The sequence below is a fragment of the Gallinula chloropus genome (genome assembly GCF_964237585.1).
Source record: "Gallinula chloropus genome assembly, chromosome: 27".
Taxonomy (NCBI): Eukaryota; Metazoa; Chordata; class Aves; order Gruiformes; family Rallidae; genus Gallinula; species Gallinula chloropus.
The window spans coordinates 3,003,799-3,027,371 of NC_140112.1; the positions used below are offsets into that span (position 1 = coordinate 3,003,799).

General features: G+C 44.3%; 2 protein-coding genes across 2 annotated transcripts; both read left to right on the forward strand.

Moving 5' to 3' along the window:
- Positions 1-126: 126 nt before the first annotated feature.
- Positions 127-18,846, forward strand: CSDE1 (cold shock domain containing E1). The gene is made up of 20 exons (XM_084276034.1): positions 127-229; positions 3,669-4,105; positions 6,288-6,486; positions 7,177-7,286; positions 7,640-7,732; positions 8,210-8,307; positions 8,464-8,545; positions 8,826-8,954; positions 9,111-9,236; positions 10,037-10,249; positions 11,504-11,644; positions 11,734-11,892; positions 12,378-12,485; positions 13,306-13,481; positions 13,843-13,955; positions 14,427-14,546; positions 14,776-14,954; positions 15,247-15,410; positions 16,663-16,795; positions 17,384-18,846. Exons 3-20 carry the CDS (start codon positions 6,288-6,290, stop codon positions 17,429-17,431), a joined length of 2,391 nt encoding a protein of 796 aa, XP_084132160.1. The 5' UTR covers positions 127-229; positions 3,669-4,105; the 3' UTR covers positions 17,432-18,846.
- Positions 18,847-19,039: 193 nt separating this feature from the next.
- On the forward strand, positions 19,040-22,856 carry NRAS (NRAS proto-oncogene, GTPase). The gene is made up of 5 exons (XM_084276047.1): positions 19,040-19,166; positions 19,712-19,890; positions 20,370-20,529; positions 21,333-21,456; positions 22,100-22,856. The coding sequence occupies exons 1-4, from the start codon at positions 19,056-19,058 to the stop codon at positions 21,450-21,452; spliced, it is 570 nt and encodes a 189-aa protein (XP_084132173.1). The 5' UTR covers positions 19,040-19,055; the 3' UTR covers positions 21,453-21,456; positions 22,100-22,856.
- The last annotated feature ends 717 nt before the right edge of the window (positions 22,857-23,573 follow it).

The following is a 23,573-nucleotide window of genomic DNA, read 5'->3' on the forward strand; positions in this document are numbered from 1 at the left end:
GGGCCGGGCGCGATCACTCCGCGTCCTCCCTGGCGGGAACGAGCACCGCGCGCGCACAAAGCGCCGTGCGCGGGGGAGCCGGCGCGCATGCGCGCCACATGGCGGCGTGGCCGGGCTGGGCGCAGGCGCGGCTCCGCCCCGCGGATCTCGCGAGAGGCCGGGATTTATTCCTACGTGCTGTGCCGTGCTGCTCATGGCGGCGCTGGAGCGGGGGCGCTGAGCTGTTGGGGTGAGTACGGTCCGCGGCGGCTCCCGGTGCCGCCCAGGCACCGCCCGCGCTAAGCGAGGGGACGTTGGGCCTCCCGAGAGGTGGTGGAGGAGGCAGGGGGCGCCTCTGGGGGCGCCTCCCACTCTTCTCCTGTCCCGGCCCGGTGAAGCTGCCCGGAGCCTCCCCTCGGCGGTGCGGAGCGCGGTGGCCGCGGGAGAGAGGGTAAGGCGGCCGCCTGGCGAGCAGGCCGCCGCTTCTGGGGATGGGGGTACCGGCGGCCGCGGGTTGCTGGGCCGTGGCGGCGTGCGCACTCCGCTTCCCGGCGTCCTGCGGGCAGCCGCCCTGTCGCCGGGGCTCCTGGGGGCTGGAGTCCCCCCCCCGCCCCCGGCCGTGTAGGCGGGGCTATGGCCGTGGCGGAACTCGCTGTCCCGGCGTGCTGCGCGGCCCGGCGGGCTGCGGGGCTCGTCGGGGCCCGCAGGCCGGCTGGCGGCGGGCCGGCCGGGGGCGGTGCCGAGAGGGACTACGGATCCCGGCAGGCTCCGGGCGGGGCCTGGGCGCCGGGCCTCCTGGGGCCGGGCTTGCGCTGCGCCGCGGAGGGGCGGCGGCGGACCGCGGCTCCCGGCGTGCCCCGCGCGCGCCTCAGCCCCACCCGGCGCCCATCCGAAGCCCCCGTCCCTTTGTGTGCGGGGGAGCGGCCGCCATCGCCCCCCTTTGTGTGTGGGGAGTGTGGTGGGCCCGGCCACTCCCTCCCGCCGTGCCCGCCCTTACCGCGGGGCTGGGGAGCGGCGGCCCCTTTGCGCTGTCATAGTGCAGGCCGCGGCCGGCGTGCCGGCCTCCTCCTCCTCCTCCCGCGCGCGGCGGCCCCCGCTCGGCGCGCTGCCGGCTGGGGCCTCTGGCACCGCCCCTCGGCGGGGCCCGCGACTCCGCTCCGCGGCCACCATCTTGCTGCAGCGCAGCGAACAGGGCCGCGCCGGGCGCCCCGAGCTTGCGGCGCCCTGCCGAAGGCTTGCGGGGAGCCTCTCTCGCTCAGGGGGGGCCCCGTTTCCCAGCGCCTGGATTCGTAACAAGCACGGGGCTCTTCCCCGCGCTCCAGACCCCTTAAAAGAGAGCGGATTGTTGGGTTTATGATCGTTCTGTAGGTATACGTGCCTGTACGGGTGTCCTTGGGAGTTCCTTAACTTCCCCCCTCCCCCCCCCACCCTCCCCCGTAGGTTTTGGGCCTTTTTTTGACGTAAAAGCGAGCTCGCTCTTCCAGCGGCCTTGGCAGCCGATCCTCGTAGGTGTCACCCGTTTCTCGGTGTGCCTCAGCTGGCGTCCAGCGCTGCTTTCTGGTGCTAATCCCAAAAGATACCAGAACAGCTTCATCATCCCAGGCGCTGTCTTGTGCATGCATACTGAAAAAACGTCAAGCTTTCCTCTTTATTGGGTTTAATCTTCATCGTGTTAAGAGATGGGTGTTTCTAGAAGTACATGTTCTGCTCCGGTACGATGCCATAATTGTGCTTTTTCTGGTGGAGAAGACAAAACGGTGTCTGTAATGTGGCAGGTTCTGCTCCTGGGCAGCGTGGAGAGTTTCTGGCTGTGAACAGGTTTACGTGTCGTACTGTCTTTTAGCTAAATCTGCACCTGGAAGACTCAAAAGAACAGGACTTGTGCAGTTCTTCCCTGCCTTGGGTTAATCCTTTCAATTCTAAAGATACAAATGCAGAACCCAGTGTGACTTGGGGGCTGGTCAGCTGTTTAAGGTGTTTACCATTTGGAGGAGTATTTATAGTAGCTGAATTAAAAAGTAAAGAATTCAAGGCAGACGTGCATAGTGAGGTTTATTTTTTTTTTTAACTTGAGTTGTGCTTGCTTGAGCACCCCCTTTTTCTTTCTTTTTGGTAGCAAGTGTAGTAAACTGATCGTGTTGTCAAATCAAAGTGGCTTCTTCACTTTATGGAGTGTATGCCAGCTTCCTTTCCCCTGAACCTGGTTGTGGGGATGCTCACTTGAGATTGGAAATGCTGTCCAAAAAATAATAGTATTGAGAGAGAGATTGTGTTAACGGTTGCCTGACTCTAATATGGAGGCATGTGAAAAGTCTACTCATTGTGTTATTCTTGTCTCTTCTGATTTATGGGTTTTTTTATAATTGAATCTTTTCATGCAAACCTTTCATACCCCAGTACTGGCTTGTGCTGCCCTCACCCAGTGTCTCACTCATGTTTGGGTCGTGGTCTCGCAACAAAAGTCGCTTCAGCCGAAAGTTTTTCAGAGTGGTGACTGAAGGCAGATCCTTCATCTGGAGGAGAGGTCATGGAAATGCAGGCTTCTGTGAAAGCTGGGTGATGAGTTGGCAAACAGCGCTGTGTGCTTCGGGGTTCGTTCTTGCAGTAGCTGGATGCAGTCAGCTTTTTCAGTGATGAGAGTGAACTATCTTGTGATCGTGTTTCGGTTGTTTAAGTGACTATTTCAACTTTGCTAAAGGGAATTCAAAAGTCAGTGTAAATTGTGAAATTCACTTTCCCACTGCAGTGCAAAAATAGGCTTTGTATTTTTGCTGGTTTGGTGTGGAATAACTTGGGAAAGACTTGTGCTCTGATGCTTTATACCTGTAGATTGCTATAAAATGTACAAGTTTATAGGTTCATAGCTGCATTGCTTCTTAGCAGCTTTTGTCCACGAAAAAACCTCCTTTTTTTTTTTAATTCTATCTATTGTGGAAGGAACAAACTAAAATTAAAACTTTGTTTTCAAAAAAAGCTTCTGTTTCTACAAGGTATCAGTTTTATCTGGTAGGTGGCAGTTTGCCTAAACTGCATTCTCATGAAAAAACAATGTGGTACTGCAAAACTTCAGGAGCAAATTAATAATTATCTAGTTACTGCTGTGGAGAGTTGTCTTTGCTGTTAGCTACGCAACTTTTATTTTTTTATATATATAGAAAATCAACATTTTCACAAATTCTGTTTTAAGAAGTCCAGAGAATGGCTCTGCAGTTACTTTACATGCTATGCTGAGTAGTCCTTGACTTGCCTTTTGGTAGAAAAATTACCAGGACGTTCTAATTCTTCCTCACATGTATATCCTACTGCTACTCTGTGCAAGCACTTACTAATTAATTTTGAGACAGCACCCATACGAAGTTATTGATAGGACTAAGGCTTGCTTTAAATAATGCTGCTGTTCATAAAAATGAAGTTATTGTTTTAATGTACAAGCTGGGACTTTTCCTGAAATACCTGTTTCTGGAGAGTACAGAATTGGAAATAACATACTGTTGGCTTGGAGGTAGAGTTTCTTGGAAAACAAAACTGAAAATCAGAATGCCAGAGAGGTCTGTGGGACAGTCTTTCCTATCATGTATGAAAGCTGTGGTATTAAGGTAGAGGAAATGCACCTGTTTGTAGGAACACCTAGGACTGATGTGTAATTACTTTTGAAGTGATACTCAGTGTATGTCTTTTTCTCTCTCCAGTATGAAGTGGAACAGAACAGAATTTACCACCTGAAACTGCTGCTTCAAGTTCAGATCAGGAAAAGAATATACCACATTGTAACAACAACTCAAGACCAAAGAAGAGGAAACTTACACTGAAGATACAAGGCTTGATCTGAAACAAGAAGTTTGTGCCTACTCAACAGCTTCAAGAGAGCACGTCCCAACGCTGCTAGTAGTCTTTGTTTTCTCCAGTGCTGTATTGAAACTGCCCAGGGCAGCAGCACTTGTATTCTCTATTAGCTTGATAGATCACATTCTCTTGCTATCTTTTTTTCTTCCTCCCTCTCTCTCTTCCCCCTGTTTTTTTTCTCTTTTTTTTTTCTTAATAATAATCTTCATCCTTAGAAACTTGTGCTGAAACAGAAGAATCGGCTAATACTACTGAAAGTGCAATATTTGAATATCACTGCGAGGTCAGTGCCTGTGTTATACAAGGTTACATCTCTTCCTAAATTTATTAGGAAACAAGCTCTCAACAGAGGAGTATGGGGTTTTTCTAGCAGTTCTTTGATGCTGTGTTGGTTTAGTAGTAGTGTGGTGAGTAAATAGTACTTAGATTATGGTTACTGTTGGCCAGTAAACACCAGTTATATCATAGATGCAGGCAAGGCTTGTTTGTACATGGGTGGGTCGTAGCCTGTCACTAGAAGTTTCTTAACAGTTTTATGCTAGTACTCTTGGTGACAGATGCAAATGGATGCTCTTTGGGTGGGTGGGTGGATGGGTTTTTTTGTGAGGCTCTGTTACAAGGTTTGAACAGGTGTAGGAATATGGCAAATACCTGGAAAGACTGCCAGTATCATCATGTATCTCTCTACTGCAAACTATAGTGGCACCCTGAGGAGTGTATCTCTGAACTCATCAGTCTTCAGATGATTGATGACGAGTTCTTTGTGCTGTACTAAGTCATTTACACCCAGACTGTTCAAATAGTGTAATGCAGTGCTAGTCTTTGAACAAGAGATTAGAGCACTGTGTTTTCTGATCCAAAAATAGGCAATTCTGAACTTGATTTGTAGGTGGGTCTTTGTTGTGTTCTGTGTCTGATGTACCTTTAGTAGTAGTTTGTCACTTAATGCCTGTGGCAGGGGTGCCTGTGTGTTTATGTGCTTTCCTTGTATGAGAGATGTGAAGGGGCCATTTTGTAAATGACTCAAAAAGCATTTGTCACTCTGGTTCAAGCTCTTGGAGTGGGTTAACGTTCTTGCCTGTTATTCTACTGGGAAAAGGTATAACAACATAATTTTCCCTTCTCCCACCCACTCTGCTTACAGGAAAAATGTATTTTTTTAAAAAAGTATTTCAAACTCTGTGATGGCTTAAAATCAAACACTTCAGCTGTTGTCTTCCCACAAGGGAATACAGAATATCCCAGGGGTTGCCTTCCTCCAAAGCTGAGGGCTCACGTATTGGAGTGATGCTCCTTGATCATTACACTGATTACCAAACAGGATGATAAGACATGCTGTAACTATACCTGTTAATATGTTGAATAATTTGATGTGGGTGTTAGAATAAGAAGCCAGGACCATTTTACAAGTTGCTCAGGTATCTTACCTCCACTGAAGATAATACTGACTAATTTTTAATCACTTGCTTGATGCAACAAGAAGGAGAACAGATACAGTCTCAGTCTGTTTCCAAAATACATATTGCATCAAATAAACCCCTCCAGTCCTGTGTTTTAATGTGCATACTGTTTGGAGAGGGTTGCTTCAGTAGTCTTTCTTTGAGTTAAAGTATTTGCTGAGGTGTAATACACTTCAAACCCCAGTGTAATACACTTGGTTTAAATGCTAACTGATAAATAGAAAATGGCTTGCTCTAATTATGGGGCTTGCAGGCTTACTCATCAGAAGGGAATGAGTTAGTGAAGGTACCTGTGTGTGTTTCAAGATTGAGCCTGTGCCTTGAGAGAAAAATAAAACATCCCTGCAACCAAAACAAGAAAAGAAAAAAAACATCTTGGATACAAGTGATTTTATCAGTTCATCAGAGCTTTAACTTTCCTAGTTTAATGCTGTTCTCATGTTTCCTCAGTGTATCTAGCACTTGAGCTCCTACAACACAGAAATGTTAGTGTAATTCTTTGTATTAATTCCATAGCTGTGCAATAATGTTTAGATATGTAAAAGGACTTCTTTGTATGAAAGAATGAATAGACAAAGTAGGGACAGATTTTGCAGGGTTGTGAACCTAATTCTGTTGGTTCATAACTGTTGCATTTTCCTAACTACTTGTTTAATTTGGAAGAGCTGATAATTTAGATATTTTTAGGCTCTGATGTGAAACACTGAATGTGGGAGTACTGAGGTTTGTTTTGGTCCAAGCAAGCCTTATTTTGAGGTTGTATTTCTGGCCTATTATATAAATACATTGCCTAAATTTTGAAGGTTATTGTTTTACAAAATTTTGACTGTTTTGATGTTCTTAAGACTGTTTTTAAAAGTGCTGGAATTTGCTGCTTAGAGTAACTTCCACGAGCGTTTTGTGTCTGTCGTTCTGTTATGTGGCATGGAGAAAGGAAGCTCATTTTAAGTAGAGTTGTGTTTTGTTGGGTTTTTTTCCCCCTCCCCTGTGCTTTATTTTAAACAGATGAGCTTTGATCCAAACCTGCTCCACAACAATGGACACAACGGGTACCCCAACGGTACTTCGGCAGCGCTGCGTGAGACTGGGGTTATAGAAAAACTGCTGACCTCTTATGGATTCATTCAGTGTTCAGAACGGCAAGCTAGACTGTTCTTCCACTGTTCACAGTACAATGGCAACTTACAGGAGCTCAAAGTAGGAGGTAACTAGGCAACTTTGGCAGCTTTTTGACTGAGTAAGATCAGTTTCATTGACTTGCCATAGAAAATCCTTTTATCCTGTGGCTTGAAACAGATGCATGCTGGTGCTTTTGGTGGGCTAAACAGACAATTGAATAATATAATCTAGCACTTCCCATGAGAGACCTTTGCAGCACCTAATCTTTGTGCAGCTTGTGTTAATGTGATTGCAGCCATTCTGGAAAAGGTGTGTTAGGTCCCACTTGCATAACTGAGATGGGAGCAAGTGCTTAGACTGAGGAAGAATATACCTCACACACTCAGTATTTATTTTTTTAGAATTAGTTTCAAGATGGCCAGTTGCTTTTCTGAATGGGGAGGCTGCTACTTCGTGTTTCCAGTTAATATTCCAGTGAAGTTTCTAAACTATTTAGTGTTTATGTTCACTTCAGTGTGAAGTCTGCTGTATAGTGGGCAGGAGAGGGGGTTGTTGAGGGGCAAGCCATTACAGTAGAATAGTTCATCAGCAATAGTTCAGTAAGCCAGATAACCAGAGAAACCCTTGCAAATGCAGTGCCCATCCTTGTTGACAGAAGCACCTGAGTGTTACATTGTGTTTGGCTACAAGCAGGGAATTACCTAATGTAGCCATTTAATGATTAAAACCAAACACAGAACTCTGTGATGCCATTGCCATGTTTGATGTCTTGTAGATGATGTTGAGTTTGAAGTGTCTTCTGATCGCCGAACTGGAAAACCCATTGCTATTAAATTGGTGAAGATAAAACCAGAAATACTACCTGAAGAACGAATAAATGGACAAGTTAGTGCCTGTTTTGTATATCTCTATAATTTCCAACTTCCAGTCCAGTATAGAAGGCTAGATTAATTTAGCATGCATCATAATAGCTACATACATTATTCAGCTACACTGAAATACACTTTTGTTGTTTTGATAAAATTCAAAGGTTCAGTTTCAGCTCTTAGTTCCCTCTGAACACTTCTTAGACTCCACAAGTGTTCTTTAAGATTGAAGCTTTGCAGCATGGCATTCCCTGTTGAGTTAGACCAAAACTGCATCCCTGACTGTATAGTAAAGGATCCTGAGATTCATTTTGTGTTCAGTGCTGCTCCTGAAAATGACTAGCAATGGATTATTTTTTTTTTGACTGGTAGGTTGTGTGTGCTGTTCCTCACAATTTAGAGAGTAAATCTCCAGCTGCCCCGGGTCAGAGTCCAACAGGGAGTGTATGCTACGAACGTAATGGGGTAAAGCTTACATATTTTACTTGAACTCTTTGCTGATCCATCACTGTGGTCTATAAGAGAAAAAAAAATAGACACAACTTAATGTAGACAATTGACACTGCTAAGAACTGTAGTTCTTGGCAAAGAAAAATAAAGCATGCTTTGGTAATTACTATAAAAAGAAATGCTAATTTTACAGCTTGCTTGCTTATATTTGTGGAGAACTTTTATACAGAGCCAAACAGGTGTTTTTCTCTTTTAAAACTAAAGCTTAGAAATTGACATTTAAAGATGGGCATGTACAAAACTTAAATTCAAAGTTGCTTGTTACAGACTCATCAAAACAGCATAATGGAAGAATGTTTTTGCATGCTGAGCTTGACCGTTTTCAATTTTTCTGCTACATTTCTTTAATAGCAGATATGGTTATTAAACAACTGTGTTAATCTTTCACACTCTTCTGCAAATAGACTAATATTAGTCATTGTTAATTTACAGGAAGTATTTTACCTGACTTATACCCCAGAAGATGTTGAAGGAAATGTACAGCTGGAAACAGGAGATAAAATAAACTTTATAATTGATACAAATAAACAGTAAGTCAGTATTTCTGTTCTGCCTTCATACTTTATTTTAGTAGGCAGGCAGCAATTCGTGCCTGTTCTGAGAAAGGGAATGGCATTATGAAATCAATCCTTTTCTGCTCTGGGTTTAAGTTGTTTCAGGTTTGCTCTGTTTCCTTTTTCCTCTAGTACTGGTGCTGTAAGTGCTCGTAACATTATGCTATTAAAAAAGAAACAAGCCCGCTGTCAAGGAGTAGTCTGTGCCATGAAAGTAAGTGATGCTTTAAAGTTTCATTTGAAAATTAAATGCTATTCTAAATAGTGGTGGAGTGTAAGCTGGGTGTTTAAACAGCTAGTCTTGGATAGTCTCAAAGTCATCTTTATTTTCATTGATGTGTTTCTTTTGGTAGCCTGTTGGCTGTGTACACTCATAAGTATGCTGTGCTGATGTGTTGTAGTCTTCCATTGTGTTTGATAGAACTTGGAAAATTTTTTTCTTAGCATTTGAAGATATTAGGAAATTTATAAAACACTGTTTTTTTTTTTCTTAGGAGGCCTTTGGATTTATTGAGAGGGGTGATGTCGTGAAGGAGATATTCTTTCACTATAGTGAATTTAAAGGTGACCTAGAAGCCTTACAGCCTGGTGATGATGTGGAGTTTTCAATCAAAGACAGAAATGTAAGACGAAATCCAGTAAAATCTGAAGACAAGATCCTGGGGCATAACTGGACAACTGGTTTCTCAAATTCACTTTAAAATGAAGGGGGGTGGAGGTTCATTGGTCTGCTACCTTACTGCTTCTCTGTGGGTGTCTGACTGGTTTTGTGCTTTTAGGGTAAAGAAGTTGCAACAGATGTTAGACTGCTGCCTCAAGGAACTGTCATTTTTGAAGATATCAGCATTGAACATTTTGAAGGAACTGTAACCAAAGTAATTCCAAAAGTACCCAGCAAAAACCAGGTGAATATCAGAATTTACTTTAGAGTTTGTGAATTATTGCATTAATTGTATTGAATTCTAGACAAATGTTAAAAATGTTCCCCTTTCCATCTAACAGTCTGTGGCATAAGCATCATGTCAGAGTAAAAGGAGTAGGCTTGCACTTAGCCAGTCACAACCATCAATAGGAGCCACAGTCTGATAATTTTCCTAAAGGTTATAAAGAGCACGAATTAGTGTAGTGGTACATTGGGGAATATGTGTTTTTAATGTTTCAAATACTTCCCATTGAATTTTGTGCATTTAGGCTGTATCTTTTAAGGCAAAAGCGTAGGGAAAAGGGGAGAAAATACTTCCTGGAATAAGCCTGATTGATGGGTTATGGGGAGTGTCAACAAGTAATGAGGCTTTTGACAGCTAACTCAACCTTTAATGTTTGGCTTTGGGGAAAGAGTGAATGCAAGCATGGTTTTAGGCAAGCCTGTGTTGTTTTGGGGAGATTTGATATGGGGTTTTTTGTGTGTTTGGAATGCTTAAGGGCACTGCTTTTCAGAAACGTTCTAAATTTTAATTCTTGAAATAGTGTTCTTTGGCAATATGTGCTTGGTGCTTTAAAAAAAAACCCAAAAGCCCACCACCAACAACAAAAACTGCCTTGCATTTGTCTGTAAATGACAGATGAGGAGTGGTGGAAATGATGAAGCACAGGGGTCTGAGTCCAGCAGCTGTTTGGTGCCATCTGTACTTAGGTTAGCAGCTGTTCTGTCAGCAGTGAATTCTGCGTCTCAGTGCCTACAGCTAACTTCTCTGTTGCCCAACAGAGTGATCCATTACCTGGCCGCATCAAAGTGGACTTTGTGATTCCTAAAGAACTTCCATTTGGAGACAAAGATACAAAATCCAAGGTGACCTTGCTGGAAAGTGACCACGTTCGATTCAATATTTCAACTGACAGACGTGACAAACTGGAACGAGCCACCAATATTGAGGTTCTCCCTAATACTTTCCAGTTTACTAATGAAACTAGGGAAATGGCAAGTATCTTTTATTCATTCTTGAGGGGAAATATGGGGGTTTGTCTTAAATAATAACTGAATGTAAAAACCACTAGTGTTTTCTATTGCCTCTTCTGAAATCCAGTCCTCGGTTTCGTGCTTCAAACAAGGTGCTGAAATGGTATAAAATCAGAATTAGTGACTCTGCATCTTTTTTTTCCAAAGAATAAAATGTGAACTACTGAGTAAATGAAATCATACTAAAAAAATAGACCTTAATTTGCCCTCTTGGATTGCTAGCAAGAAGTCTTTAAGATTCAGAGAAGGTACTGTGTGCAGCTTTTGAATTTCACGGGATTTGACCGCTCCCTCTCGGAGTCCAACAGAGGGATAGTGAAGAGCTGCTTTCTTATCACATACTGAATTTCAGGGACTAAGATGAATGTGCTAATCAGTGTTAAAGAATATCTTTCATTCCTGCAATTTGGAATGTTGGTTCTGTTCCAACAAGAGTGTGTAAGTTTGCCTGCCTTTTCAATCAGAGCCCAATCACAGTGCTGTAACATCAAGATGCTGCCATTTAGGGGACACTTTGCTGTAAGAAAACCACTGAACTTGGACTTCACCTTCTTGGTTCTTGAAATTTGATCCTATAAACTACTTAGATTGCTAATCTGGCTAGATAATACTTGCCCACCTGAACTGACCTGTCATTGAGGCTGCGAATATTGGCTACTTCTAGCACTCCATTTGTAGCGGTTACCACCAGGAAGGCTGCTAAAATATTATGTAACTTGTTGACTGTAATATATATATGAGTCTTCTTTGTAAGAAAGCTTTTTAATGTTTTCTTTTTTGCCTGGAAATCTGATGTGTTTTTCTCCTAAACTTCCCTCTGACTGCTGGTTTTATTTTGTGTTTATATAGGTTCTTGTATGTTTTGTGTGTGTTTGTGTTACATACATCATCTGTACAGGCATGTATTTGTAAAGTAATTCTCTTCAAGACTGTGTAGCAGTTATGCCATGTTCCTTAACTTCTTAATGGCTTAAATTAATCTTTCCAGTTAATGAGAAATTGACAAACTCAATAGGACTGGTTTGTGTTTCAGGTTTACTGTAGTTTTTAGCACTCCAGTTGCAAGGAAGCACATTGCATAAACCAGGAAGTGTTGTCATGGGATTCAGGCCTTGTGTTCAGATTACTGCATACTATGCAGACAGATGTGGAGTACCTGCAGACAGATAATTGAATACTAGTAGTAAAATTGATTGTCCATTTAACTGTTCACAGGGTGTGATTGCAGCAATGAGAGATGGCTTTGGCTTCATTAAATGTGTGGACCGGGATGCTCGCATGTTCTTTCACTTCAGTGAAATTATGGATGGAAATCAACTCCATATTTCTGATGAAGTAGAATTTACTGTCGTTCCTGTAAGTGAGATTAACACTTATATGAAATGTTAATTTTTCAAAGAAACTATGTGCAGTCTGTCTAAAACCTGAGTGGTGGTGTTTTTCAGGATATGTTGTCTGCCCAAAGAAATCATGCTATAAGGATTAAAAAACTTCCTAAGGGCACAGTTTCTTTCCACACCCAATCAGATCACCGTTTTGTGGGCACTATAGACAAAGAAGCTATTCCAGCCAAAGCCACGAGCCCAAATAAAGGCAAAGAGAAGGTAATTCTAATAGTGAAGTACCTGTTCTGTATCACAGATAAATCTGAACCACATTGAATAGCTAACGACAGCAGTTGGCGAACACTGACCTATGTGAAGTGAGGTAATAAAAGCACTGCTGATGTTTAAAAACAGCTTGATGGGAAGTTTCTTTCTACCTCCTCCTCCATAAGATGCTATGTAGAATTGGATAAAACTAGGTTTCTAGGACCAGAGGAGAAAACTTTTACCATTTCATGCTATTTTAAACAAGACCAGAATAATTACACTTACTGGGAATGGTGGTAATACACTCTTTCCTCTAAAAAATACTGTCTACTGTCATTTAAAGGTGCTTACTCAGTGTTGGTTGCATTTTTCCCCATTTACTGAGCAGTTACTCTATACCACTGTGGCTCAAGTGGGCAGTGCTTGCATTGTATGTAGTAAACTCGTTTGCTTACAAATAAGATGCTGACTGAAGAATACTGATGTCTTGTTTTTAGGAAGCTGAGGATGGAGTAATTGTTTATGATGACTGTGGAGTAAAACTGACCATTCCTTACCAGGCCAAGGATGTGGAAGGATCTGTTAATCCCCAAATAGGAGATAAGGCAATATAACTAAGTTTACCATTGGGAAATATTTTTTCATGTGTTGTGAGATGTGAGGTTCTCTTTGCCTTGTTACTGGATTTGTTCATCCTCTCAGAACAAATAAGGGACAAAGTGTCTGTGTGGTGCCACCCATTTATGTTCTGCTGTCCTGGGTCTGAGTGGCATAATCTTCTGTATAACTAAGAAAAATACCCTAAACCCTGGTGATAAATGTGGGGGGGGGGAAGTCTTAATATGTAAATAATGCTTTTTAAAACAAGGAATTCTTAAAACTAAGACAGTGGAGTTTGCTTGTGAATAATGAAGAGGAAATAAGTATCTAGACTGACATGAATATTGAAGTGGGAGAACACGCCCTGAAAGCCAATTAGGAAAGGAAGAAAGCTCAGAGATCTGGAAGAGCAACCTAAAAACTGTCCCACCTTCAGGAGCTGTGCTGGGAAGGCACTGGCTTTAAAAACCTGAAACAAGGTCACAAAGCTCTGTACATGCTCACTGTGAGCCACTGATGATAACTGTACCAAAAGGAGGTGGTTTACATAAACAGAAAAAGTCCCATCTTTAATGGTTAAAAAACACTGAGCACTGGGGACTTACTTGCCTTGCAGGTGTCACTGAAGTGGTGGCTGCTTTTTGGAGTGTAAATGTCAATAAATGACAGATACTTCTGGGAGAGAAGGGTTAGGAAATTAACTTCCTGGGGAGCTTAGATACTGGTTAGAGACACACAGCTTTGAAATCAGTTATTTCAGGGCTTTGGTGGGTGTGGTTTCTCTGGGTGTTTTCTGCCTAGTATTGATACACTCCTCTTAAACAGGTTGAGTTCAGTGTTTGTGAAGTGAAGAGAACTGGTCTGCAAACAGCTGTGTCTGTCAGGATGCTTGGACGCAATTACAGCTCTAAGAGGCTTTTGGGATACGTGGCAGCCCTGAAAGATAACTTTGGATTTATTGAAACAGCCAATCATGACAAGGAGATCTTTTTCCACTACAGGTGAGTGACAGGGGGTTTTTATTTGTACTTGTTTGTGTGTTGTTTTTGAGGGGTGTGCATGGCAGTTTGGTAGGGTTGGCTGTTTAAACCCGTTTGGACTTGACACATACTGTAAATATGCTTAGGTGTCTCAAGTTCCATTCATTCTCTCTGCTGCACTGATTTCAGGCTTTTCTGTCAAGCCAGTAGTCTTGGTGTTCTGTGCATCTGAATCCCTAAGAAACAGTTGTATGTTTGAAATGCTTCATTTTACTGAAAATCTGAGGTGCTGAGCTACTTACTTAACTTAATCAGAAGTTATTTAAATGTTGGGTGAGCATCACTACTGTCATGTAAATGGTACATAATTCTTTTCCTGTAGTGAATACTGTGGTGATATTGATAGCCTGGAACTTGGAGACACTGTTGAATACAGCTTGTCAAAAGGCAAAGGAAACAAAGTTAGTGCAGAAAAGGTGAACAAAACGCACGCAGGTAAGACTGTGCCTGGTATTTCCTGCTTAGAAGACTTTTGTCAGGTGCTGATAGATAAAGTTCATTGGTAATCTTTTTGCAGTTTGAGAGTAACAAAGTAGATGATGCTTAAAATGATGACTGATGGTTTCCTGAAAGCTGTTACCTGTGTTTCTAGAGAAGAAAATGCACATTAACTCATTGGACTTTTACCATACTCTGTCCTCTTCAGCTGGGGGATTGTAAGAAGAGACCTAGTGGCAGAACTTGCCAAATCAGTAATTGCAGTAGTAGTTTTTTCTACTCCTGTGTTTGAAATGTCAGTGTGATTTTGATTAGAAAAGCTCTCACTGCTGTGTAAAAGCTGTTTGTTTTACTGGGTGACAAAGTGCACTGCTTTAGGTGTCTCACAGTACAACCTGAATCACTTGATAATAGTCTTCAAGGTGTGACTAGAGCATCCTGTCCTGACACTGTCTTGTTTCTTTTCAGTGAATGGTATCACTGAAGAAGCTGATCCAACTGTTTACTCTGGTAAAGTAATTCGTCCTTTGAGGAGTGTAGATCCTACACAGACTGAGTACCAGGGCATGATTGAAGTCATGGAGGATGGTAAGACTTACTGCTTTTAAATTCATAGTGTTGTGTGTACACACAAGAAGTGTAGAAGTTCAATAAACTGAAAATAGAGGTGTTGAGGGTGACACTTGCACTACAAACTCTATTTGTACTACCAAGCTGACAATAAAAGTATCGTTTCTGATACTGGAAATAAATTCCAAATGCCTTTAGGTAGGAAAGGACACATCTCAAGTCTGCCTTGTACTTTTTCCTCCTCTAGGTGAGATGAAGGGAGAGGTCTATCCGTTTGGAATTGTTGGAATGGCAAACAAAGGTGACTGTCTGCAAAAGGGAGAGACTGTAAAGTTTCAGCTCTGTGTCCTTGGTCAGAATGGGCAGACAATGGCTGTTAACATCACACCATTCCGCAGAGCCACAGTGGAGTGTGTGAAAGATCAGGTGAGTGACTGCTGCTGTGAGTCGAGAGGACTGCTTGACTTGGCACAGAGCAGGGGAGAATCCTGCAAACAGAGTGCTCTGTACCCTGGTTCTAGGGAAGAACTGAACTTCCAGAAGTATTGTTTCCAAACAGAATGTTCTGTTCAGTGGAGAAATTGCATTCCCACTTCCACTAGGCTCTTCAGAGGGTGGGGGATTTTTCTAGAAGTAGTTAAACTGCAGTAGCGAGTGAGTCTTTGCATCTGTTTGAGCAGGAGGAAAGAAATAACCTTGTGATGTGTTTGGTTTTCAGTTTGGTTTCATTAACTACGAGGTGGGTGACAGCAAAAAGCTCTTCTTCCATGTGAAAGAAGTTCAGGATGGTGTGGAGCTTCAGGCTGGGGATGAAGTGGAGTTCTCAGTGATCCTGAACCAGCGCACAGGAAAATGCAGTGCCTGTAACGTGTGGCGTGTTTGGTGAGATTTAGAACTTACTCTGGCACATTCTCTGTGCATCACAGTAGTGTAACACATGCTGCTTCTGAGATGAGGTCCTAGAATGGCACCTCTGGATTTCAGCTGGCTTTAGGGAGAGCTGCTCACCTGAAAACTGCCTGCCCTTGTAGGCAGGGGGTCCAGTGCAGCACAGCTCTCAGCTTTTCTTAATACAGGTAGCTTGTTCTTATTTTTAATCTATTCTTGAGAAGCTCCCCCATAGTAATAACTTGACTACAGCCTTTGAAATAGAAATTAATGAATGATAGGAGTACCATTGGTGTTCTTGTGTACCTGCTGGCCTCTGACCAGTGCAGTACCTAACCTGTTTCTTGAAAAGCAACTTGGCTTTTTAAGCAGATAAACAATGTTGTTGGGCACTCTCTTCTTTCTGACTTGTCATGATTGTTGGTTTTGTGTGGGTTTTCTTGCTTTTGAGCTACTTAACACATTCTGAAGAAAACAGCAGAATTTGGATTTTGCTTGAGAGAGTTCTTTGGCAGACACAGGAAGCTAACACTCCTGTTCTTCTCTCAAAATTCTGTTCTCTGGAGATGACATGTTAGTGCTGTGCCATTACTCAGTGGTCAGCTGTAAGCCTTGTGTTGTTCCAGTTAAAGGGGAGGAAATACTATTCAGTGCACACAAGAGTAAATTCAACACCTCTGCTTGCTAAAGAATGCTTTTTGGGGAGAGGGGGAGCAATAGTGACACCCCCAAAACCAGCCCACTGACACCCCAAAACCACCCTGCCGCCCCCCTTTTTTGGGTCCTGTAAGGATAATGAAGTGGGGGGGGGATGAGTCAATGGAATGCAATCATGCTGAATAGATTGAGGTAGAGACAATTAATGTAACTTCAATATAAGAATTTTCAAGGTTTTAAGAATAAATTAAGGGGTTTTTTTGATTTTAGGAGAAAATGGCTGTAACTGTGTGAGCTGCTTCGTGAGAGCAGCTACAAAACTGAGCCAGAGCACTGCAACAGCCTTGGAGATTTTTGTGTAGTTTAGAATAGCCAGGATTTGTGTGTGTTTTGAAGAATAGATTAGTTTGGGACTTTAGCAGAATAAAAAGCAATGTCTTTGAGGCAGACATACATGGTGTCACCCAGAGGATCTGCTTTCACTTGAGACAGGTGATGTTAATGGCTTCATGGGGAAAGTGACTATGAATGAGGTGGTGTACCCCATCTCTGGGAAGTCAGCAGTGCTCTCTGTGGTTGACTCTTACAGTGAAGGCGCTAAGGCTGTTGCTGCTCCACGTCCTGATAGACTTGTGAACCGTTTAAAGAGCATTAACCTGGACGATGCCAACGCTCCTCGTCTAACAGTTCTTCGCCAGCCTAGGGGACCGGATAACTCAAAGGTACATGAAGTAAAAGGCTTGCATGACAGAGAAACTGCATTCTAACTTGGATAACAGAACGTTGATACCTCTCTTGGAAGCCTAAACCGTTTGAAACATGGTATCTGCTTTCACTCCATGGTAGATGAGTCACCTGCTGGTGAGATTAGGTGGTTCATGTGCAAAGTCAGGGGCACTAGACCCTGTGTTGTTCACATGATGTGGTTTCAGAACAGCACATAGCATAGAAGCGACCGATGGCTGCTTGTGTTCTAGCCCATAATGGCTGTCTTGGTTTGCTCTTGCTTTGATAAACCTCTTGCTTCCCTTCCTGGAGACAGTAAGTGAAATTCTTTTGATTATAAACCTGGCCTTCACGTAAGGTTCTGCCACCTCTTGGTAAGTAGTGAAGTGTTGGAAACCTGTAAGGTATCTAGGGCTGTAAAGTGCAGCCCACAGAGCCTGTCCTCTTGCTGTCGCTGTTCCTGAAGACAAATGGGGCTAATTAGAAACATACCAATGCCATCTGTGGGTGGAACAGAACAGGTTTGCTGTCAAGCATGACACTGGAGCTCAAAGTTTTGGTGGTTTTTTTTTTTTCCCCTGCAGGGATTTGGTGCAGAGAGAAAGATCCGTCAAGCTGGTGTTATAGACTGATCCACAACACCCATACCTGATGTACGACTGAGCGGTGGGGGCTGGTGAAGGGTACTGAATATCTCCCTGTTCATTCCCTTCCTCCAAATTCTAAGAAGCTATTACACCAGTTTTAACACCTTTTCATGTTATGTTTAAAATAAATTCATGAAACCATTTTAAAATTATGCACAGTTGCATTCTGGAGAACTTAAGGTGGCGCCTTTATAGTATCACATTTTAGAAGCTTGTTTTGAATGGTGCATTTAACGCAACTGGTAACTGCAAATCTACATTGCCTATGTGAGTAAACATTATAGACAGCTCTACTCTGGTAGACCTTATGGAATTCTGCACTACAACTCTCTCTCTCTCTCTCTCTCTCTGCTTTATCTTTGTTGTTTTGGCCAAGTTGTACCTATGCCTTAGTGCTCAACTGCATCGCGGCGTTCCTTCCAGGCAGGAGTGGAAGGCACACTTCAGCTCTGAGGACCACATGAGGGTGGAATTGAGTTCAACTTGATACAAAATCTGTACCAATATTCAGATAAACTTCAGTGGATGGCCAAATGTTACTATGTCTTCTTATTTAACTCGAGTCCTTTAACCAGCAGGCGTGAAGAGCTCAGTGAAAGTCTCTTTCCAGGGTACACTTATTTTTGTAGCATTCTGAACCCCCTGCAGTGCAGAATTTCATAAGGCTGAGGTTGTGCCATCAGTGTGGTAACTTAAATATATTTAAAACAATGCACAAATCCGCTGCTGCTTAGAACACTGCAGCTTCTAAACCCAGTTTCTTTTACTGATTTAAATTTAAAAAGAAGAAAGAAGTTGTGCCTGAAGTGAATACATTTTTTTTTCCTGTTTTTATTTTATTTTTTTTTTTGCAGCCAGCACCCAGTGTACTGTAACAGAATAAATACTTAGGCTTTCCATAGCTGTATTGAGACTTTCATCAAGGTGAAATAGTTGATGTCTGTGTGCTTTTTCCTACCCCCCCTCCCTCCATCCCTCCCTCCTTCCCCTGACACCCCCTCCTCCTCCTCCTCCTCCTCCTCCTCCTCCTCTTCTTCCTCCTCTCTACCCTCCCCACCCCGTTTCCCCAGTCACACTTTATCGAGCAAGAACACGGAAGGGTTGGTCTTGAGCGTTCCTGTAACCAAAAAGGCGGCGCGGCTCCGGGGCGCGGAGGCGGTACCGGTACCGGTAGCGCGGGGCGGGGCTTGTTCTCGGTTCTTTGGGTTTATTTCTCATGTTACCTCTCTTCTCCAGTTAGGGTTTTTCTTCTCCGGGAGACGCGTTATCTTTGTAAAACGAACATTTGCTTTCTCTCTCCAGGGTTTTTTTTGTTTTGTTTTGTTGGTTTTTTTGGTTTTTTTTTTTTCTGTTAATGGCAAAGAATGGAATAGAATAAAGTTTTACTGATTTTGGAAAAAGCCCCGCGACTGGCCCAGTCTCTTCCCTCACTCGCGCCCGGAAGCGGGGCGGGTGCCGCTTTCCGGCGGCGCCTGATGACGACCCCGCCGGGGCAGGAAGCCGGAAGCCGCGGGGAAAGGGTGTTCCGCGTTCGCGGGAGAGGCGGGCGGAGCGGGGTTGGGGGGGGGGGGGAAGCAGCGCCGCGCTCCGCCCGGGGCCGCGCGGGGCCATGACCGAGTACAAGCTGGTGGTGGTGGGAGCCGGCGGCGTCGGCAAGAGCGCGCTGACCATCCAGCTCATCCAGAACCATTTCGTGGACGAGTACGACCCCACCATCGAGGTGAGCCGGGGCGGCCGCGGCCGAGCCCAGGGCAGAGCGGGGCGGGAGGCGGCCCCGGGCGTTGCGGGGCGGGGTGGGGGGGGCCCGTTTGGGTTCCCGCGCTGCGTTTCCCCGCTGCGCGCTCGGCTCTGCCGGGCGGGGCCGCTGCGCGCCCGGGGGGCGAGGCCGCAGAGCGCCGGTGGCCTCTGGCCCGTCCCGCCGCTGCCCCGAAGGCGAGCGCGGGCAGCCGCGGCGGCAGCGGGATCGCCGCCGATACGCCCCGGTCGCGGCGGCGCTTGTAATTTGTCTTCTTTTCCTGTTTCCAGCGCGGAAACCTCCTGCGCAGGACGCGGTTTATCTTTTGTTTTCGCCTGAGAAAGGTCGAGGGCGCCTGAGGCGGCGTTTGCATCGCGCCCAGGCTCGGGCAGGGGGGTTTGTTGGGAGGGACTGAAGCGGCTCTTCGGGGTCGCGCTTCCTTTGTGTGTTTTCCCCCTTAACTAACGCCTGGGGGGGAGTGTGGTGGTAACAACGGCTTTTTCTAACCTGAGGCTCCCCCTGCTCCGTAGGATTCCTACAGAAAGCAGGTTGTCATCGATGGAGAGACGTGCCTGTTAGACATTCTGGACACGGCGGGGCAGGAGGAGTACAGTGCCATGCGTGACCAGTACATGAGGACTGGGGAAGGGTTCCTCTGTGTCTTTGCCATCAACAACAGTAAATCCTTCGCTGACATCAACCTTTACAGGTACGGCCTGTGTCTGTGCCACGGGGGCTGGGGTGGGGGGGAGACTGGAAAAGGCACCAGACCTGTTCACCCTTATAGACTTGGTGCAGACTAAATAACAGACAAATATTGAACACCCACTTCTTTCAGAAGGCTTTTCAGCCTTATCTGTGTGCTGCACCTGTACATTATTAATTGCTTGAGCATGGGACAGTTACTCAGGTTGTTTATTTTAATCAGATTAAATTTAGAGCCTACAGAACATGATTTCCCCCCACACACAAATGGGTAAGAAGGCAAACATGCTTTAGAGTTCCTCAGGGAATAAAGAAGGAGCCTATGAAGTTGTTAGACATACTGTGTAGGCTAGAAACACTGTCCTGTCCACCTTGAATATACATTTTTTACGGCACAAAGTTGCCTGGATACTGAACTAAAACAGTTTTTATATATAGAAAATAGTTCCTAACTTATTCTTTTTAATTTGTTTTTTTTTAAAGAGAACAGATCAAGAGAGTAAAAGACTCAGATGATGTGCCAATGGTGCTAGTTGGGAATAAGTGTGATTTGCCCACGAGAACAGTAGACACAAAACAGGCTCAAGAATTAGCCAAAAGCTATGGAATCCCCTTCATAGAGACATCTGCTAAAACAAGACAGGTAAGGTGCTCCCATTCGTGCTCTTTCTTCCTGCATGCTAAATGCAGAAGGGTCTAAAGTTTTCCTGTGTCCCTTTTTTTTCTTACCTACAGGAGTAAGTATTTTCTTTAATCCATTTTCAAGTTTTTAGCCTTTTATTTCTCCACTCACACTTAGCCTGAAAGAGTTCTGGCTTTATCACTGGGCTGGGCCAGTACACGACTCACTTCAGACTTGCGTTGGCTTTCCTTCAAGTGAGTCACGCTGATAAGAAGGGAGAGCTTCACCTGCACCTGCAGAGAAGGGGTTATTTGTCTCAGATACATTTGATTTTCTTAATGAAGGCCTTAATTACAAGGTTATGTTTACAAAAGAGTTCCCTAGGCTGGATTAATGGACTTGAGAATTGCAGTGAACGTGTGGCTGTGCCTGGTCAGCCTCTGCTCAGCCTGCGTCCTGTGTGGAGTGAAGCAGAGAAGGTGCAATCACTAAGCAGTAGTCAGAAAAGCCTGAGAGTACTAAACCAGAGGTGATTAGTCCAGAATTAGCTTGTTCCCTGCATGGGACCCTTCTACAGTTACAATTGGCCTTGTTTCTTTCGATGGCTGTTGCTGGGACTGCTTTCCTTGGAGGCAGAGTTAGGAGGGTAAGTGGGAAGTTTGGGGCACCAGTTTCTCCCTCTTTTGAACTGATGGATAAGTTGGCTGCTGCTCTTCCTGTAGAAGTATGTCTTTCAAATACGTTGAGGGATCCTGGGATGGAAAGAACAGTGATCTCAAAAGCTTCAGGAAGGCAAATACTTGACTTGGATCATTTGCATTCAGGGTGTGGAAGATGCTTTTTACACACTGGTGAGAGAGATCCGGCAGTACCGGATGAAAAAGCTCAACAGCAATGAAGATGGGAATCAAGGCTGCATGGGACTGTCTTGCATTGTGATGTGATAAGGTGAGCAGTCATTTGAGTGTTTCCTTGGCTCCCTCAGCTGTCAACAGGCATGTCTTAGCAATGCTACTTGCTACGGGTGGGTTTTTCCCACAACCCATTGATACACCTACATTTAGATCTGTAATTACTTCTCCAAATTTCACACACACACACAGAGTAAATAGCAAAGCTCAAGAAATGGGAATCCTCTTCACAGCAGCCTTTTGGCTGTAGCCTGTGGATTTCCACTGAGCTGTTAACAGTGTGGTTTTCTGTACCATTCTTGTCAGTGTCTCCTTCCTTGGAGAAACCACCCTGACTGTTTGCAGAATGTAATTTCTGTCTTAAGCACAAGAAACACCTGAAGTAGGAAGAAGAGGGTGCAAAATCCTGCAGTCACCATTTGCTGCTGATTGATTGGGTTCTGTGCAGCTCATCTTGAGCTGTGCTCCTCTGGAAGATAAGCTGTTTGAAGGTTAACTGGATGAAATAATGCAAGGAAGGGAATTGGCAAGTTCCCCAACTGAGTGGCATCCTTCTCAACAGCTACCTCAAGGTGTTGCCCGTCCCTGTTCAGACAGTTCAGGACTTGTACCACACTGTTGCAGTGCACATCCACCTCAAAGCTGGGCAGCAGCTAATTAGTGATGCCTTTCTGTTGCAGATGCCAAGAATATGTGGTTCAGATGTAGCTGCTGGACGAGTCTCAATGCTACTGTACTGCATCTCCTGCCGATGCCCTGCAGTATTGTGGTGCCACTGACCAGAATCTTGGTACCAGTTAATTAGCACAAGGTCCTTTTCTGTGCTCCATCTGAAGAGAACATCTCTGGCGTCTACCTCCTTGCTCAGCTGACAGAGCAGTCACATCTCCTTATGCACTGGGATTCTTTTCTCACTGTGTTATCCGGGTTTGTTCAAGAAGAAAACCAGTCGCAGGACAAGTGAACTAAAGAGACTAAATGCTGTGAAAAAGATGACACTTTACCTCTAGAGTAAAAGCTAGAAGTGATGTTTGTCCCCTTTCTCTTGGATTCTGATTTGCAGTGCTGTCAGGAGTGGCACTAGTCATTGCTTGGCAGGTAATGTCAGAAATGGTTTTGCCACCACGAATGCTTCTGTCACGTATCAGATTGGTATCTGCTGTCTGTGCAACCACACAGTGTATTTGCAACATCTCCTTTGTGCCAGGAGTGCCACTTACCTGATTATTCATTTTCTGTAATAAAAAGGAGATATCTTTCCTAACTAAAGTGCCTGTTTGCTAAGAAGACTTGAAGTGGTCCCCTGTTCTTGGGTTGAGGAAAACCACAAGGACTGGAATTTCTTGGGAGCTCATTGTCTTAGGCTGGCAGGTTTTGTGTGGGTGATCTCTGCCTGACAGGATACTAAAACAGGAGTTTGTAGGCTGGGAGATCCAGCAGGCACTTGTGAGACTCTTGAACTGGAGGGTGGGGGGGTTGTACTGTATCTGTTTGTTTAATTTTACTTTCCTTGTAGGTGGAACTGTTTATATCCTGTATTGTTTATCTGCAGCATTCAGATCTGAATTCTAACCAAGTTGGACCAAACTAGTCAGCTGTTCAATTTTAACATTAACTGCCAACATTCACAGGCAGCTTCTCAATAGTTAATCCAGTGACTGGAGGTTGGTTAGTTTTGGACTGAGCTGTTGCTCAGCTCTGCCTGTAACTTGCAAGTTATTTTCTTCTGAAGTATTTTCTTACCACCAGACTGTAAACATTGTCTCTTCAAAACATGTTTCTGTAAAAATGTAGTTGGAGACTCCCCCTGGGGAAGGAGTGTGGGAGTTCAGGTTGTCTGAATTTTGTGCAGTGCTTGTCACACACTTGGTGTGTCCAGACAGGGGAGAAGGCAGTGAGCTCCAACAGAAAACTGAGCTGGCTTCTGATTGCAGCATCCTTGCAAAATGAGGAAGGAAGTGTGTTCAGTGATGACTGTGCAGAAGCTGTGTGATACACTGATGGGAGTCCTGGGCTGGTTTTTACAGTCTCAAAGTACAAGGGAATTACTGTGTGAACTGTGCAAGTTCTTCCTAGAACAAACATTGTCACCTCATGTAACTGGGACATACAAGTGTGACCAAAACCCACCAGTGTTCCTTGGAATACTGTCTC